The 18,428-nt window shown below is 34.4% G+C and overlaps 1 protein-coding gene across 2 annotated transcripts in view; it reads right to left on the reverse strand.

The window, feature by feature from the left end:
• Wdr70 (WD repeat domain 70) overlaps positions 1-18,428 on the reverse strand; it is a 281,334-nt gene that overhangs the window by 214,257 nt on the left and 48,649 nt on the right. For both annotated transcript variants that reach the window (XM_015496352.2, XM_048802879.1), the window contains exon 7: positions 6,953-7,086. In XM_015496352.2, coding sequence (XP_015351838.1) covers positions 6,953-7,086 — 134 coding nt within the window. The remainder of the gene's footprint in view (positions 1-6,952; positions 7,087-18,428) is intronic.

The raw sequence follows: 18,428 nt of genomic DNA on the forward strand, positions 1-18,428 counted from the left end.
GAAATTAAAGGGATACACATAGGAAAAGAAGAACTCAAATTGGCACTATTTGCTGATGACATGCTTCTATACCTAGAAGACCTAAAAGTTCCACCATAAAACTTCTAGAACTAGTAAATGAATTCAGCAAAGTAGCAGGATATAAAATCAACACCCATAAATCAAATGTATTTCTGTATATCAATGACAAATCCTCTGAAAGGCAAATGAAAAAAACTACCCCCATTTACAATAACCTCAAAAAAAAATACTTGGGAATCAACGAAAGAGGTAAAAGATCTATGAAATGAAAATTATAGAACCTTAAAGAAAGAAATCAAAGAAGACCTTAGAAGATGGAGTTGCTCTTGGATAGGCAGAATTAATACTATCAGAATGACCATACTGCCAAAAGCACTATACAGATTCAATGCAATTCCAATCAAAATCCCAATGACATTCCTCATAGAAATAGAAAAAGCATCATGAAATTCATCTGGAAAAATAAGAGACCCAGAATAGCCAAAATAATCCTTAGCAGGAAGAGTGAAGCGGGTGGCATCACTAAACCAGACCCTAAACTATACTACAGAGCAATTGTAACAAAAACAACATGGTATTGGCACCAAAAAAGACTGGTAGACCAATGGAAGAATAGAGAACACAGAGACTAACCCATAAAATTGTAATTATCTTTATTAGACAAAGGTGCCAAAAAACATACATTAGAGAAAAGATAGCCTCTTCAATAAATGGTCCTGGGAAAACTGAAGATCCATATGCAATAAAATGAAATTAAACCCCTATCTCTCACCATGCACAAAACTCAACTCAAAGTGGATCATGGACCTAGGAATTAGACCAGAGACCCCGCATCTAATAGAAGAAAAAGTAGGCCCTAATCTCCATCAGGTGGAATTAGGCCCCAACTTCCTTAATAAGACTCCTTTGGTATAAGAATTAAAACCAAGAATCAATAAATGGGATGGATTCAAACTAAAAAGTTTCTTCTCAGCAAAAGAAACAATCTGTGAGTGAACAGAGAGCCTACATCCTGGGAGCAAATCTTTACACCTCACACATCTGATACAGCACTAATCTAAGGTATATAAAGAACTCAAAAAGCTAAGCACTAAAAAAGAAAATAACCCAATCAATAAATGGGCCAAGGACCTGAACAGACACTTCTCAGAAAAGGATATTCAATCAATCAACAAATTCATGCAAAAATGTTCATCATCGCTAGCAATTAGAGAAACGCAAATCAAAACTACTCTAAGATCTCATCTTACTCCAGTCAGAATGGCAGCTATTATGAGGACAAACAACAATAAGTGTTGGTGAGGATGTGGGGAAAAAGGTACACTCATACACTGCTGGTGGGACTGCAAATTGGTGCAGCCAATATAGAAAGCAGTATGAGATTTATTGGAAAAATGGGAATGGAACCACCATTTGACCCAGCTATCCCTCTTCTTGGTCTATATCCAAAGGACTAAAAACAGCATACTATAGGGACACAGCCACATCAATGTTTTTATAGCAACACAATTCACCATAGCTAAACTGTGGAACCAACCTAGATGCCCCTCAATAGATGAATGGGTAAAAAAAAAAAAAATGTGGCATATATACAAAATGGAATTTTACTCAGCAATAAAAGAGGATAAAAGCATGGCATTTGCAGGTAAATGGATGGAGTTAGAGAAGATAATGCTAAGTGAAGTTAGCCAATCCCAAAAAACCAAATGCCAAATGTTTTCTGATATAAGGAGGCTGACTCATAGGGCTAAGGAAGGCAAATCTGACAATATCAAAAATTTTAAATAGAAAAGGAAGAAGTCAAATTTGCACTGTTTGCAGATGATATTCTCCTATACTTAAGACAATCCAAAGATCACCACCTGAAAATTTCTAATAAATACATTCAGCAAAGTAGGAAGTTACAAAATCAACATGCAAAAATTAACTGCTTTCCTACATACCAATACTGAATAGGCTAAAAAAGAAATCAGGAAAAAAATTCCATTCACAACAGCCTCAAAAAAATTGAAATATCCAGGCATAAATCAAACCAAAAAGGTGAAAGCCCTTTACAATGCAAATGATTCAACATTAAAGAAATTGAAAAGACCCCCATGTTCATGGATAAGGAAATTTAATATTGTTTAAATGGCCATATCACCAAAAGCAATACACAGATTCAATGCAATCCCTATCACATGACATTCTTCGCAAAACTAAAAAAAGAAGAAGTCCTAAAATTTGTTTGGAAGAATAAAAGACCCAAAACAGCCAAAGCAATTCTAAGAAGGAAAAAAAATGCTGGAGGCATCATAATACTAATTTTATGCCAGCATGGTACTAGCATAAAAACAGATACACAGAGCAATGAAATAAAAGTAGACAAAGAGAATCATCTGATCCTTGACAAATTGCAAAAAATATATATGCAGGAGTAAAAAACAGACTTTTTAACAAATGATGCTGACAAAACTTGATATCCATATGTAGAAGATGGAAAATAAATCCCTTTCTCTCACCCTGCACAAAAATCAATTCAAAATTGATTAAAGACCTGGGAATTAGAACTAAAACTCTGCAACTGCTAGGAGAAGAAAAAAAAACAGGGTCATCATTCAACATTCCAACTTCCTCCATAGGACTCCTAAAGCTCAGGAATAATGCAAAGAATTAATAAATGGGACAGATTTTGCACAGCTAAGGAAACAAAAGTATGAACAAGAGTCTATAGAGTGGGAGAAAATCATTTTCAGTTACTCTTTTGAAAAAGGATTAATATCCAGAAAATATAAATAACTCGAAATACTATGATAAAAACAAACCAATAATACATGTGCAAATAAACTATACATACACTTCTCAAAAGTAGAAGTACAAATAGCCAACAAATATATTAAAAATTTTCAACATCCCCAGCCATCAGGGAAATGCAAATCAAAACTATACTAAGATTTCCTTTCACTTCAATTAGAATGTCGGTCATCAAGAAAAAATAACAAATGCTAGCAAGGATGTAGGGAAAAGGAAACACATAGTATTGGTGGGATTGTGAATTAGTATAAAAAATATGGAAAATCAGTATGTACATTCCTCAAAGAACTAGAAATAGAACCACTATATGACCCAGCAACACTACTCCTTGGTATTTATCCATATTCAGCATACTATGGCAATATATGTATATCCATTTCTATGTCTATAGTAGCACAATTCACAATAGCCAAATTATGAAACATCCAGGTGTCTATCAACAGATGAATGGACAACGAAAATATGGTTTATATACACAATCGAGACTTATAGTCACAAATAAGCACAAAATTGTCAATTGCTGGAAAATGGATGAACTTGAGAGCATTATGTTAAGCAAAATAAGTCAGACTCAGAAAGTAAAAGGTACTATGTTTTCTCTCATATGTGGAAGCTAGAGATAAAAAAGTGGGGAAAGAAGGGAAGGGAATCTCATGAAAATAGACAGGAGACCAACAGAGTAAAAGAAGGGGGCTGGGAGTAGAAGGAGCTGAAGTAATGGAAAATGAAATTGGACTAATTATATTATGTGCATTTACCAATATGGAACAATGAATCCCAGTATTATTTACAATTATAATGCACCAATAAAAGAATATATAAAGGAAAAATAACTAAAGTCAGCATATTATAGCAATACATGTACACCCATGTTTATAGCACAGAATTCACAACAGCCAAATTATGGAACCAGCCTAAAATAGATTAAAAAAATATGTAATATATATACAAATGGAGTTTTATTCAGCATAAAGAATGAAATTATGTCATTTGCTGGAAAATGGATAGAACTTGAGAGCATTGTATTAAGAGAAATAAGCCAGACTTGAAGAGTGAAGGGTCATATGTTTTTCTCTCATAGGTGGAAGTTAGAGAGCAGAAAGGAAGAAAATGTGGGAGCCCAGGAGAGGAAGGGTACCAGGTAGAGGGAGAAAGTGAAAAAAAGGGAGGTCTTGGTGAATGAAATCAACCAAATTGTTATGTACATGTACAACTGTGTAACTACTGTGTATAATTATAATGCATTGATAAAAATGTATAATTATAAAGATCAATTAAAAAATTTAACGGTGCACAATAGGTATTTCACTTCTTGCAATCTGCTTTTGAGAAACACTCAATTTACACATGTGACCAGTGAAGTACAAAAAAGCAGCCATAACTCCTACAGCTCATCAATGAAAGAATAACTAAACAATGCAAAGGTTCTCAAAGTATGACCCCCAGACCAGGTGTATCAACAGCACTTGAGAAGTCTTGCAAATTGTTAGATAATACTCAGATCTAAAGACGTAGAAACTCTTAAAGGTGGGGTCCTGTAGATAATATTTTGACAACTTCTCCAGATGGTTCTGATTTCAAAAATCACTGAACTAAGTTTTATATAGTATGCTGTGCAGCACTTAAAAAGTATGTATGTACTGATATTAAATAATACTAAGCAATATTAAGTGGGGAAAACATTTTAGAATAATAATCATCTGTTACCATTTTTTAAAACAAATACAGAATATACCATTTTTTTGACAGGTACATATATCTTTTGATGACAGCATGAAAAAAAAACTTCAAATACACATAATGAAACAGTGATGAAAACTGAGAAGCAGATTAAAATGAAGATGGTCAAGGGAAAGTTCTAGTTTTAATTTCTACATGAGAACATATTTAAGTATTGCTTGATTAGTTAACAGTTTTTAAAGATGGAAATAGAGTATACAGACATTTTTTTTAAATTGGCCCGAGATAAGAAATTCATAACTTGAACTACCTTAAGTAATTAAAAATTATTAATATTATATGAAAATTGCATTCCATTTATAAAAGGTCTGTAAACTTAGGATTATGAATCTTGAATCTATATATCTAATTATGGGTCTACTATTGAGAAGCTGAAAGGAAACAAGGAAATTGAAAGGTAAGTGACTAGACTGGATTAGAGAAAACAGTACTGATTCTCACCAAATGGGACAATAGAAAACTAAAAACTAGAAATCTACAAATCTAGTACTAATGCTGGACAAAGGTCTAAAACAAATTATTCCAGAGATTTCAAAAATACCAAAAATGAAAATACATCAAAATCAAGCTATACATATCAATGTCTAATTGCCATATTCAACAGGTTATTAATTGAATGAGAATTTATTTTACATTCATCAAATTTTCAATTGGTAAAAATCAAGGATTGATCATTAATATGTTGAGTCCTAGAATCAGAAGCTGGAATAATGATCCAACAAAAAAAAGACAAAGAAATCAAATAAAAACATATAAATATATACAATGCACTACAACATTTTACTTTTTTATTTAAAAATATGCATTCAAGGGCTGGGGTTGTGGCTCAGTGGTAGAATGCTCATCTAAAATGCACGAGGCACTGGGTTCAATCCTTAGCACCACATAAATGTAAAATAAAGACATTGTGTCCACCTAAAACTAAAAAATAAATATTTTAAAAAATGCATTCAAGTTTGTGGCTCTGTAGTGGTAGTTTTCCTGGTTTTGACGTTAAATGATATATTTTCAAGTTTAGAGGCAACATGTTACCCATGATAATTTGTGCTGAATTTGGCCATTTAAAGCACTATCGAACACCACAGCTACTTGACCAAATGCATTTAAATTTTAACTATTTAAAATTAAATTTTTTTTTCTTTTTTTTTTTAATTGGTTGTTCAAAACATTACAAAGCTCATGATATATCATCTTTCATACATTTGACTCAATTGGGTTATGAACTCCCATTTTTACCCCAAATACAAATTGCAGAATCACATCGGTTACACACTCACATTTTTACATAATGGCATATTAGTGACTGTTGTATTCTGCTACCTTTCCTTTCCCCTACTATCCCCCCTCCCCTCCTCTCCCATCATCCCTCTCTACCTCATCTGCTGTTGTTCAATTCTCTCCCTTGTTTCCCCCCACTTTCCCCTCACATCCTCTTCTATGTAATTTTGTGTAACATTGAGGGTCTCCTACCATTTCCATATGCTTTCCCTTCTCTCTCCCTTTCTCTCCCCCCAAATTAAATTTTTTTAAAAAATCATTTCCTTGAAGTATTCAGTAGCCATGTGTGATTAGTGACTACCATAATGGATGGTAAGGATATAAAGTACTTTGTTCAGCACAGGAAGTTCTACTGGATGGCAGTGCCGGGTGACTCGATATCAACGGATGACCAATAATATCAGTCAATGAAAAAAGGTCTTCTTTTAGAAGAATATCAGTAAATAAATGTACATGAAATTACAATTAGAACATCACCAATTTGTAACCTTTCATGAAATAACTGATTCAGGAATCATCAATATGATAAGCTAATTTAAGTGAAAGGATGACAAGTATCTGGATATTTACATGGTACCAAGTATTACTCCACAAGTACTTGCCTAACTCAAGAACAAAAAATTCACTTTACAATGAAAGAATCAAATGTTATAAACTTAATCTAGGAATCAATCTTAATTTCTTGTCATTAATAATTGAACTACTTGGCGATGGAGTCATGGCTCAGTGGTAGAGTGCTTGCCTAGCATGTGTGAGGCACTGGATTCAATTCTCAATACCACATATAAATAAATAAAAAATAAAGGTCCATCAAAAACTAAAAAAAATTTTTAAAAACATATTGCAAAATATTTACTAGAGTTTTTAAATAAACAAGACAAGGTACAATTTTTAAAAAACAACAAAAGACAGAAAATGCCTTTAAAACATAGGTTAATGAAACTAAAGGAAGAAAATTTTAGGTACATTTTATTTGCATATGAATAATGATAGCAGTCTAAATGATAGCAGTACACAGTTATATTTTGGTACAAATCATTAAAAATGAAATTCAGATGACAACAGCAGTATCTCCAAATATTAAGTCAAACGTGAAGATACTAAGTAAGCAAATCCATACCATTCACAGGGCTGAAGGGATCGAAATGCCTTAAAAGAAGCATCCATTCCAGCAAAGTCCCAAAATTTAACATCGTAGTCATATCCTCCAGTCACCAAACGGGCACCTGAGGGATCCAGACCCAAAGCAGAAACCTGTTAAGAACAACAACAAAAAAAAACTAATTTAAACAAAACAACCTACAGTCAATTACAACCATTCCGTCACCTTACCCCCTATCCTATAGGAACAGGAAGAACTGACCATCAATTCCTGTTACTTCTGGAAAGTGGAAATGGATAGCACCTTCTATATTATAACTTTTTATTGTAAGTATTATTTCTTTTGAAATTAAAAAATAAGTTTTTAATTTAATCTAATTGACAGTCTTGTGCCCACTTATTAACAATGTACTCAGAATAGCTACTACTGCAATTGCACGATAGACTAAATTGTTTTAGTAAGTAAAATTCTCAGAAATAATTCGGCTTTCTTAACAATCCTGAGGTTCAAGATAATTTAAATACAACTTAATGAATACCACATGAATCTAAAATCACCAAAATGGGCTGAGGGAAATAGTTCAGTGGTTCAGCACTTGCCTACCATTCATGAGGCCCTCAATTCAACCCCATCACTCTTAGCTAACTAAATAAACAAATAAAATCATCAAAATGAGTAATGCCACAATGGGAGCTTCTAGAAATCTACTGAAAAAAGCAAGACAGTAGAAATTATCTTGTGCATATGGCTAAATGACTCAGTATATTCCTCTTAAGCATTGACCTTTTTATATATGTATTTTTTAGTTGTCAAAGGATCTTTTTTCATTTATTTACATATAATGATAAGGATCAAACCCAGGGCCTCACACATTCTGGCACACACTCTACCACTGAACCACAAATCCGGCCCCCTAAGCATTTACTTTTAAAGCTCAATTTATAACTTACTGTAATAGTACTTACATCAGTTCCACAAAATATTTGTTTCCCATGTGAATTTTTGTAGGTCAAATTCATATGTGAATACCCAATGTGTAACTCAATATTTTTGAGCTATATTTAAGATTGTCAAAGCAAAAATTCCCTGGACCTACTGTTTTCTTAGAGGGAAAGAACTGTATAAAAAATATTTAATGTGATTACCATACATGTATGGTAATGAAACTATCAAAAAGTTTTATATAGAAGAAACTTCTAAAAATGAGTCCTCCTAATAAATAGACTTGAAATCTAATTACTGTAACATAACTACCATAATTAAATAATGGCAAAATAAGTTAAACTCATTTCAATTACTACCTACAAACACTGATTCCAGAATGCAAGGGAACTGTATATAAGTAATAACTTATTACATGTTAAAATTAGGTATGGACTCTAAAGGTATGTAGGAAAGCATACAAATGAGAAGTCTTTTTTATCAAAAATATAAGTAAATGAACACTAGTTTTTAAAAATCTAAGAAATTACATCTGCTTCTGACAACAACAAAATCACTTGTTTCCAAGCTTATATGATGTCCTTCTTCCCTCCTGGTATAATTAAAGAGGTGTTCTTTTCCTTGATAAGGCTAAGTGCACCAAGAGTTCATCCCACTCAATAATTTGAAATTTCAAATTCATTTGTGGTTCCTCTATTCAATGCTTGTCCTGGCCTTCAGGAGTATAACCTCAGGGTTGGGCATGTAGCTCAGAGGTATAGCACTTGCCTGACATGAGTAAGGTCCTAGGTTCAGTCCCCAGAACCACAAAACAGAATGTCTGTCCTAGTACACGGCCTGGTACAAAACAGAAACTCTAGTAAATATTTGCTTACAAGAATGAAAGAAGACTAGGGACTGGGGTTGTAGCTCAGTTGGTAAAGTGTTTGCCTTGCATGTGTGAGGCACTGGGTTCGATCCTCAGCACCACATAAAAACAAATAAATAAATGAACAAAGGTATCGTGTCTGTCTACAACTAAAAAAACAATTAAAAAGGAAGAAAACTAAAATATTTTTAGAACTTATGTAACACAAAAACAATGGAGTATAACCAATGAGATAAATTCCCCTCCACAAAGAATGAAAAGCAGAATAAATCTCAAAGTTAACTACTCTCCTAATGCAAAAGAAAGAGCAAATTTTATAACAAAATGACAAAATGTTTTCAATGCTAGAATTCTGAAGTATCAGGATCTCTGCTGTTCCTCATATATATATTACTCATGAATAAGACTAAAAACAGAGCTCAGAAGGACAGAGTACCTGTTAGAGAATACATGTCCTTTCACAGATCCACTAAACTAATTTTCAAACCATGTATCCCTAAGAGCTGAAGAACACAGGAAGTCTACTTAATTCTCAGGTGCATTTTAAACATATTAAAAGAAAACAGGAGCTCATATATAAATGCTAGTCTAAAACAGCAGTTATTTATAGTAGAGTTGAAAAAATTATTATTTTAATTTACATTAAAAAATAAAAACCATTACTGAATTTTCTAGGTAATGGACTTGACTTTTTTTTTACCCAGAAATAAAATATTTTAAAATACTTGTTTAATGTTTACTACATGAAATATCAAATCATGTTAAAATAAGTCTCATGTTCTAACCTAGAAGGAGTACAAACAGTACAGATTTGACCTTTACGTTCAGAGAATTTTTATTACTCTCTGCTTTCAAAAAGCTTTAAATGCAAGTTCATAATTAAGCAATTAAATTGATTTGATAGCACATTAGCTATATAAATATTTGAATGCTTAAATAGTTTTCCCTGTGATTATAAATTCTCTAGCAAAATATCTTAAATATTTTTTAAAATTTAAATGGTTATAAAACCAAAGCTCATGTCTTGCTCACATGGAAAGGCTTAGTAAAAACAGAGAATGGAGCAGAGATGAGCCAACAGAAAGGTCACTTGGGCTGCCACCAACAATGCCACAGGGATGGAACTACATAAGCCCACTGGAAAGAATATCACGATGCCATGTGCCCCAGATGCCAAACGTGGAGTTTCAAGACTTGTTTATCCAACTGAATTTTGGTCTTGCTTTGATCAATCCATTCTTTCTATGCCCCTAATTTTGTGAATGAAAATGTTTACTCTAAACCATTATATATTGAATACATGTATATTGCTTTTAATTTTGCAGGAGCTTACAATTTGACATTGCCTTGAGCCTGAGGGAAGACTTTGGATTTGAGCTTTGAGCAATCTTGGAACTACTAATACTATGGGGACTCTTGGAAATAGAGAAAATGTGTTTTGCATTGTGAGCTGGCTGTGAGCTTTTGAGGGCCAGTGGTGGAATGTTATAGTTTAGATGTGGTGTCCCTGCAAAGTTCACGTGTAAGACAATACAAAAAGGTTTGTAGGAGAAATTACTGGGCTTTAGCATTAATCCAATCAGTGAAATAATCCCTGATGGAATTAACTGAGTGGTAACTGGAAGTAGGTGGTGCAGCTGGAGAAAGTGGTTCGTTGCAGATATGGCTATGGGGTATATATTTTGTATCTGGTGAGTGGAGTTTCTCTCTCTGCTTCCTCACCAACAAGTGAGCTGATTCCCTCTGCCCCACTTTTCTGCCATAAAAGTTGGCCTTACATTGAGCCCCGAGGAAAGGAACCAATCTTCTAGGGACTAAGATTTCTAAAACTGTGAGCCCTCAAATATACATTTCTTCCTAAATTGTATGGTTAGATCTTTTAGTTGCAGCAGCAAAATAGCTAAATAAAACAGTGAGGAAGTGGGGAAAAAGATACATTGCTGGTGGAACTGCAAATTGGTGACCACTCTGGAAAGCATTATGGAAATTCCTCAAAAAACTTGGAATGGAACTACCATTTGACCCAGTTATCCCATTCCTCTATTTATACCCAAAGGACTTAAAATCAGCACACAATTGTGACGAGGCCACACTGATGTTCATAGTAGCTCAATTCACAATAGTGAAGCAATGGAACCAACCTAGGTACCCTTCAACAGATGAATTGATACAGAAAATGTGGTACATATACACAATGGAATATTACTCAGCCATAAAGAAGAATGAAATAATGGCATCTGCCAGTAAATGGGTGGAACTGGAGACTGTCATGCTAAGTGAAATAAGCCAATTCCAAAAAACCAAAGGCCAAATGTTCTGTCTCACAATAGGTGGAGATGAGGGTAAGAGGGGAATGCAGGTTCACCAGATTGGACACACCTCTCCACCAGAGTTTATCAATCATCCATGATCCAGGGGCCATCTTGGGACTGCAACACAATGGAGGCAAGGGAACCTGAAAGCCCTAATCCATGAGTTTGCAGCTAAGTCTGTGTGGTCTTGTCTGAGCCTAGCAATCCAACAGAAAGTCAGAAACTGTGAGCATTTCTCCCAAGGGAACACAGGTTAGAGAGGCTAAAGAGAGCTGGACTTTCCCCAGCTCTATGAATCCTGAAGCTTGTGGGGACTGACAGGGCTGACTACAGTGGGTAGGAAGGTTGGAATGTCAAAAAGGAGTTCAGAATATACAATGTAAAGGATGATGTAAGTAGTAAAATCAGAGATAAATTTCAGAAGGTGTAAGATCACTTCAATAAAGAGAGATTCTGAAAAGAAATCAAGCAGAAATCCTATAAATAAAGGAATCAATAAACCTAATTAAAAATTCAATGGAAAGCATCACCAACAGACTAGACCATTTGGAAGACAGAACCAGAGGCAATGAAGACAAAATACATAATATTGAAAATGAAGTTGACCATGCAGAGGTGGTAAGAAACCATGAACAGAACTTCCAAGAAATATGTGATAACACGACAAGAACAAATTTGAGGTTTATTACGATAGATGAAGGCACAGAGATACACAACAAAGGAATGCACAATATTTTCAATGAAATAATATCAGAAAATTTCCCAGACCTAAAGAATGAAATGGAAAATTAAACACAAGAGGCTTATAAGACCCCAAATGTACAAAATTACAACAGACCCACACCAAGGTACATTATAATGAAAATGCCTAGCATACAGAATAAGGATAGAATTTTAAAGGCTGTGAGAGAAATATATCAGATTATGTATATGGAGAAAACAATTCAGATCGCAGCTGATTTCTTAACCCAGAAAGCTAGAAGATCCTGGAATAACATATACCAAGCTCTGAAAGAAAATGGATGCCAACCCAGAATTTTATATCCATCAAAATTAGGCTTTACATTTGAAGATGAAATAAGAACCTTCCGTGATAAACAAAAGTTAAAAGAATTCACAACTAGAAAGCCAGCACTAGAGAACATTCTCAATAAAATATTCCACGAGGATAAAGTGAAAAAGAAAAAGTGAAAACCAGCAAAGGGAGGAACTACACTAAAGGAATAGTCAAAGAGGGAACTAAGTCAAATTAGTGCTTGCCTAGCATGTGCAAGGTGCTGGGTTCAATTCTCAGCACCCCATAAAAATAAAGGTACTGTGTCTAACTACAACTAAAAATTATTTTTAAAAAAAAACAGAAATAAACCAAAATTATATCTCAAAGCACTAGAGAAAGAAGAACAACCCAACACTAAAATCAAAAGACAGAAAATAATTAAAATCAGAGCCAAAATCAACGAAATTGAAACAAAAAAAAATCAACAACAAAAAAGTTGGCTCTTTGAAAAAAATAAATAAAATTGACAAACCCTTAGCCATGCTAACGAAGAGAGAAAATTCAAATCACTAAAATTTATGATGAAAAGGAAATATGACAGACACTACTGAAATACAGAAGATAATCAGAAACAATTTTGAAAATTTATACTACAATAAAATAGAAAATCTTGAAGACATCAACAAATTTCTAAAGACACATGACCTACTCAAACTGAATCAGGAGGACATACATGATTTTAAAAGATCAATTTCAAACAATAAAATAGAAGATAATATTAAAGCCTACCAATCAGGCTGGGGTTGTGGCCCAGTGGAAGAGTGCTTGCCTAGCATGTGTGAGGTACTGGGTTCAATTCTCAGCACCGCATATCAATAAAGAAAATAAAGGTCCATTGACGACTAAATAAATATTTTTTTTTAAAAAAGCCTACCAATCAAGAAAACCCCAGGACCGACAGATTCTCAGCCAAGTTCTACAAGACCTTCAAATAAGAATTAACACCAATAGTCCTCAAATTATTCCATGAAATAGAAAAGGGAGAGAACCCTTCCAAATTCCTTCTATGAAGCTAGAATCATCCCCGATACTAAAACCAGACAAAGACATCAAGGAAAAAAAAAAACTCAGACCAATATCCCTGGTGAACATAGATGCAAAAATTCTCGAAATACTGCCAAACACATACAAAAACGTATTAAAAAGGATAGTGTACCACAAACAAGAAGGGTTCATCCCAGAGATGCAAGGTTGGTTCAACATATGGAAATCAAAAAAACATAATTCATCACATCAACAGACTTAAAGACAAGAATCATATATGATCATCTCAATAGATAAAAAACATTTGAGAAAATACAACACCACTTCATGTTCAAAACACTAGAAAAATTCAGGAGAATAGAAACATGCCTCAACATCGCCTCTAAAAACTGGAACAAGGCATGGATGCCCTCTTTCACCACTTTCATTCAACATCTTCCTTGAAACTCTAGCCAGAGCAATTAGATGGAAGAAAAAAATTAAAAAGATACAAAAAGGAAAAGAAGAACTCATACTATCACTATTTGCCAATAACATGATTCTATATTTAGAAGATTCAAACAATTCCACCAGAAAACTTTTAGAACCAATAAATGAATTCAGCAAAGTATCAGAATATAAAATCAACACCCATAAATCAAACTGTCCCTATACATCAGTGATAAATCCACTAAAATTAGGAAAACTAAACCATTCACAATAGCCTCAAAAAAAAAAAAAAATCCTTGGGAATCAATCTAACAAAAAAGGTGAAAGACCCCTACAATGAAAACTGCAGAAATTGTTTTAGACAGCTTTTTCACTGCTGTGACTAAAAGGACCCAACCAGAACAACTGTAAAAGAGGGAAAAGTTTGGGGGCTCATGGTTTTAGAGGTCTTAGTCCATAGAAGGCCAGCTCCATTTTTCTAGGCTCAAAGTGAAGCAGAACATCGTGACAGAAGAGTGGGACTGAGGGAAGCAGCTCACATGATGAACAGAAAGTAGAGAGATTCCATGCTCCAGATACAAAATATATACTCCATAGTTACACCCCAATGAACCACTTCCTTCAGCCACACACCCCCTCACTTCCAGCTATCACCATTAATCCCATCAGGATTAATCCCATCACCGATTGGATTGGTGTTATAATCCAATCATTTCTCCTCCAGATTTTGCATACTGGCTCCCACATGAACTTTTGGGGGACACTACATCTAAAACATAACAGCACTACAAAGAAATAGAAGACGATCTTAGAAGATGGAAAGATCTCCCATGCTCTTAGATAAGCAAAATAATATTGTCAAAATGGCCATATTACCAAAAGCATTATACAGATTTAATAAAATTCCTATTAAAATCTCAATGACATTCTTCATAGAACTAGAAAAATCAATAATGAAATTCATTTGGAAAAATAAGAGACCCAGAATAGCCAAAGCAATCCTTAGCAAGAAGACTGAAGCAGGAAGCATCACAATACCAGATATTAAACTATACTACAGAACCATAGTAACAAAAATGGCATGGTATTGGCACAAAAACAGACATGTAGACCAATGGTACAGAATTGAAGACACAGAGACAAAACCATATAAATAGTTATCTCATACTAGACAAAGGATCAAGGACGGAGACATTAAAGCATAAACCCTGCACCTAATAGAAAAAAAATTAGGTCCAAATCTCCAGCTTAGGAACTGAGCTCCTTAACAAGACCCCTAAAGAACAAGAAGTAAAATCAAGAATCAATAAATGGGATGGATTCAAACTAAAAAGTTTTTTCTCAGCAAAGGAAACAATCAAGAATGTGAAGAGAGCACCTACAGAATGGGAGAAAATCTTTACCACATGCACCTCAGATAGAGCATTAATCTACATTAATCTACTCAACACCAAAAAAAAAAAAAAACAAATAACCCAATCAATAAAGGGGCTAAGGAACTATTTCTAAGAAGAAATACAATTAATCAACAAATATATGAAAAAATGTTCAACATCTCTAGCAATTAGAGAAATGCAAATCAAAACTACTCCCAAGGGGCTGGGGATGTGGCTCAAGCGGTAGCGCGCTCGCCTGCCATGCGTGCGGCCCGGGTTCGATCCTCAGCACCACATACAAAGATGTTATGTCCGCCAATAACTAAAAAATAAATATTAAAAATTCTCTCTTTCTCTCTCTCTCTCTCTCTCTCTCCTCTCTCTTAAAAAAAAAAAAAACACCCTACTCCCAAGATCTCACTCCAGTCAGAATGGCAATTACCAAGAATATAAGCATCAATAAATGTTGGCGAGAATGTAGGGAAAAAGGTACACTCATACATTACTAATGGGACTGAAAATTGGTGCATCCACTCTAGAAAGCAGTAAGGAGATTCCTCAGAAAACTTGGAATGGAACCACCATTTGACCCAGTTATCCCACTCCCCAGCTTATACCCAAAGGACTTAAAATCATTATACTACAGTAATGCAGCTACATCAATGTTTATAGCAGCTCAACTCACAATAGCTAAATTATGGAACCAGCTTAAGTGCCCTTCAACAGATGAATGGATAAAGAAAATGTAGTATATATACACAACAGAGTATTATTCAGCCTTCAGCCTTAAAGAAGAATGAAATTATGGCATTTTCCAGTAAATGAATAGAGCTGGAGATTATCAAAGCAAGTGAAATAAGCCAATCCCAAAGGACCAAAGGCCAAATGTCCTTTCTGATATATGGATGTTAATTCACAATAAGGTAGGGGAGGGGGACTAGAAAAGAACAGAGGTACTCTGGATTAGACAGAGGGGAGTGAAGGGAGGGGAGGGCATATGGGAGGAAGGAAGTGGAACTAATCAGACTTTTTTACCCTAAGTACATATATGATTACATGACGAGTGTCATTCAACATCATATACAACCAGAAGATTGAGAAGTTATACTCCACTTATATATGATGTGTCAAAATGCATTCTACCATCATATATAACTAATTAGAGCAATTTTTTTAAAGTAGGACAAATTTGAAGAACTTAAATTTCCCATTTCCAAATATACTTACTACACAGATACAGTAGTAAACTTCTAACGTATGCTATGAAACAGAATAACTATTATAGAGATATGACAAAATCAATGATGGTCTAACATGAGTAAATCAGACAACATTGGTCACTGATTTCAACAAATTGTAAAAAGACATACAAGACAACTGGAGAAATAAAAACTTCAGTGGGATATTAGATTATATTAAAAAATTGCCAAAAAAATTACATGTAAAGATGTTATTGTGTCAGACAGTATGCACTCAGAAAGAGTGAGGGACAGCCCCATCTTATCTCTTAAGGATTTAGACTAATATATTTATATATAAAATCATATGAAGTCTCATATTTGCTTTTTCTATTTTTTATTTTCTAATTAGTTATACATGATAGCAGAATGCATTTTCTTTGGTTTTTTAGTTGTTTATGGATCTTTATTTTATTTTCGTATATGTGGTCCTGAGACTCAAACCCAATGCCTCACACATGCTAGGCAAGAGCTCTATCACTGAGCCACCACCCTAGCCAAGCAGAATGCATTTTGATTCAAATAGAGCACAACTTTTTATTTCTCTGGTTGTACTTGATATCCATGTCGGATTTGCTTTTTTAAAAAAATACATTTTTTAGTTATACATGGGCACAATATCTTTATTTTGTTTATCTATTTTTATGTGGTGCTGAGGATCGAACCCAGGGTCTCACACATGAGAGGCAAGCGCTGTACAGCTGAACCACAACCCCAGCCCCCGAATTTCCTTTTAAACAACCCTACAAAGTGGAGTATAAGGGCACTAAAATACAAAGTCTAAAGGAAACAAGATTGGCCTTACGAACATGTTATAATAACTGACATCTTTAAAAGGCAAGACCAAATAGAAGAGTAACTCTACAAATCAAAGAGTAACTCTCCTAATATCTGACATTTACAAGAAATGGAAATACATGCAAAGCAAAAGCAGAATTGTAAACAAATGATCCAACAGCATGATTAGACACACTCCAACTGACTTTCAATGGGTAAGATGCATTGGAGTTGTTTTTGTTTGTTTGGTTTTGGGTATCAGGGTTTGAACCAGGGATGCTTAATCACTGAGCCATATCCCCAGCCCTTTCTTAATTTTTTCTTTTCAGACATGGTCTTGCTAAACTGCTGAGACTGGCCTTGAACTTGTGATCCTTCTATCTCAGCTTCCTGGGCTGCTGGGATTACAGGCATGCGCCACCATGCCCAGCTCCAAAATTTTTTGAGATTTTAAAATCTATTGAGACCGTTTACAGTTTTAAAATCTATCAAGGACCCCAAAGAGTTTTTGTTTGTGTGAGCCAACATTTACATATATCAATATTTATGTATATCAATATATCACAATTAAGAGGCGGGGGTTGTAGCTCAGTGGTATAGCACTTGCTTGGCATGTGTGAGGTCCTGGGTTCGAATCTCAGCAGCACATATAAATAAATAAAATAAAGGTCCATCAACAACTGAAAAAAATCATTCTTTAAAATAAATATATATACCACAATTATTGCTTTGAGATTAGTGTTATATTTCACAGAAGATGCAAAATGCAACATGTAAAGCAGAAGCTGGATATTACATATCAGGCTGCTATAGCAGATCTTCTGGACAGAAGCTCAGGTTTATGATGACAAGGCACCAATAGTATGCAGAGATTTAATTTAAATGATCATTTGACTAATGCTCTTTATTCTTTGCTCCTTTATGACAATTGGCATATAAACATTCTTGGAAGTCAGACAAACTAGCAAATTAGCCTCTTTTTTGGCTGCTACTTTGAACCCACAGTTTAACCTCTGTTCCTTCATGTTTCTTCTGTTTAAAGGAGATGATGGCATTTATCCTGCTCACTTCATAGGATGTCAGAGACATTTAATGGGATAATACATGTCTGAGCTCTCTGCAGCCTGGTAGTTCTCTGCACCCGCTTGGTGATATGGTTTTATGATACCAGCAGCAAAGGAGGATCTTATACCTCCAATTTGTAAGAGCCTGGGCTGGAGTCCTCAGTTGGCCTTGTAGGATATGCCCTGGTCCCTGCAAAATAGGGACACAGCTTTGCTTTTAGTCTTCTTCTATTTATACTGTTGTCAGCATGTTATTGAGATTTCAGAGTTGGCAGCATCATTGCTACAGTGGGAAAGTAATTACCACAAGCTTATTCTACATGTTTATGGAAGAAATTACATTTACTAATTATGTATATACCATAAGGAAGAGTATTTGTTAGGATTTGTTTCTTTTTTTTTTTTTTTAAATAATTTATTTATTTTTGTTTTTGAGAGAGAGAGAGA

Source organism: Marmota marmota, unplaced genomic scaffold, assembly GCF_001458135.2.
Source record: "Marmota marmota marmota unplaced genomic scaffold, marMar, whole genome shotgun sequence".
Classification (NCBI taxonomy): Eukaryota; Metazoa; Chordata; class Mammalia; order Rodentia; family Sciuridae; genus Marmota; species Marmota marmota.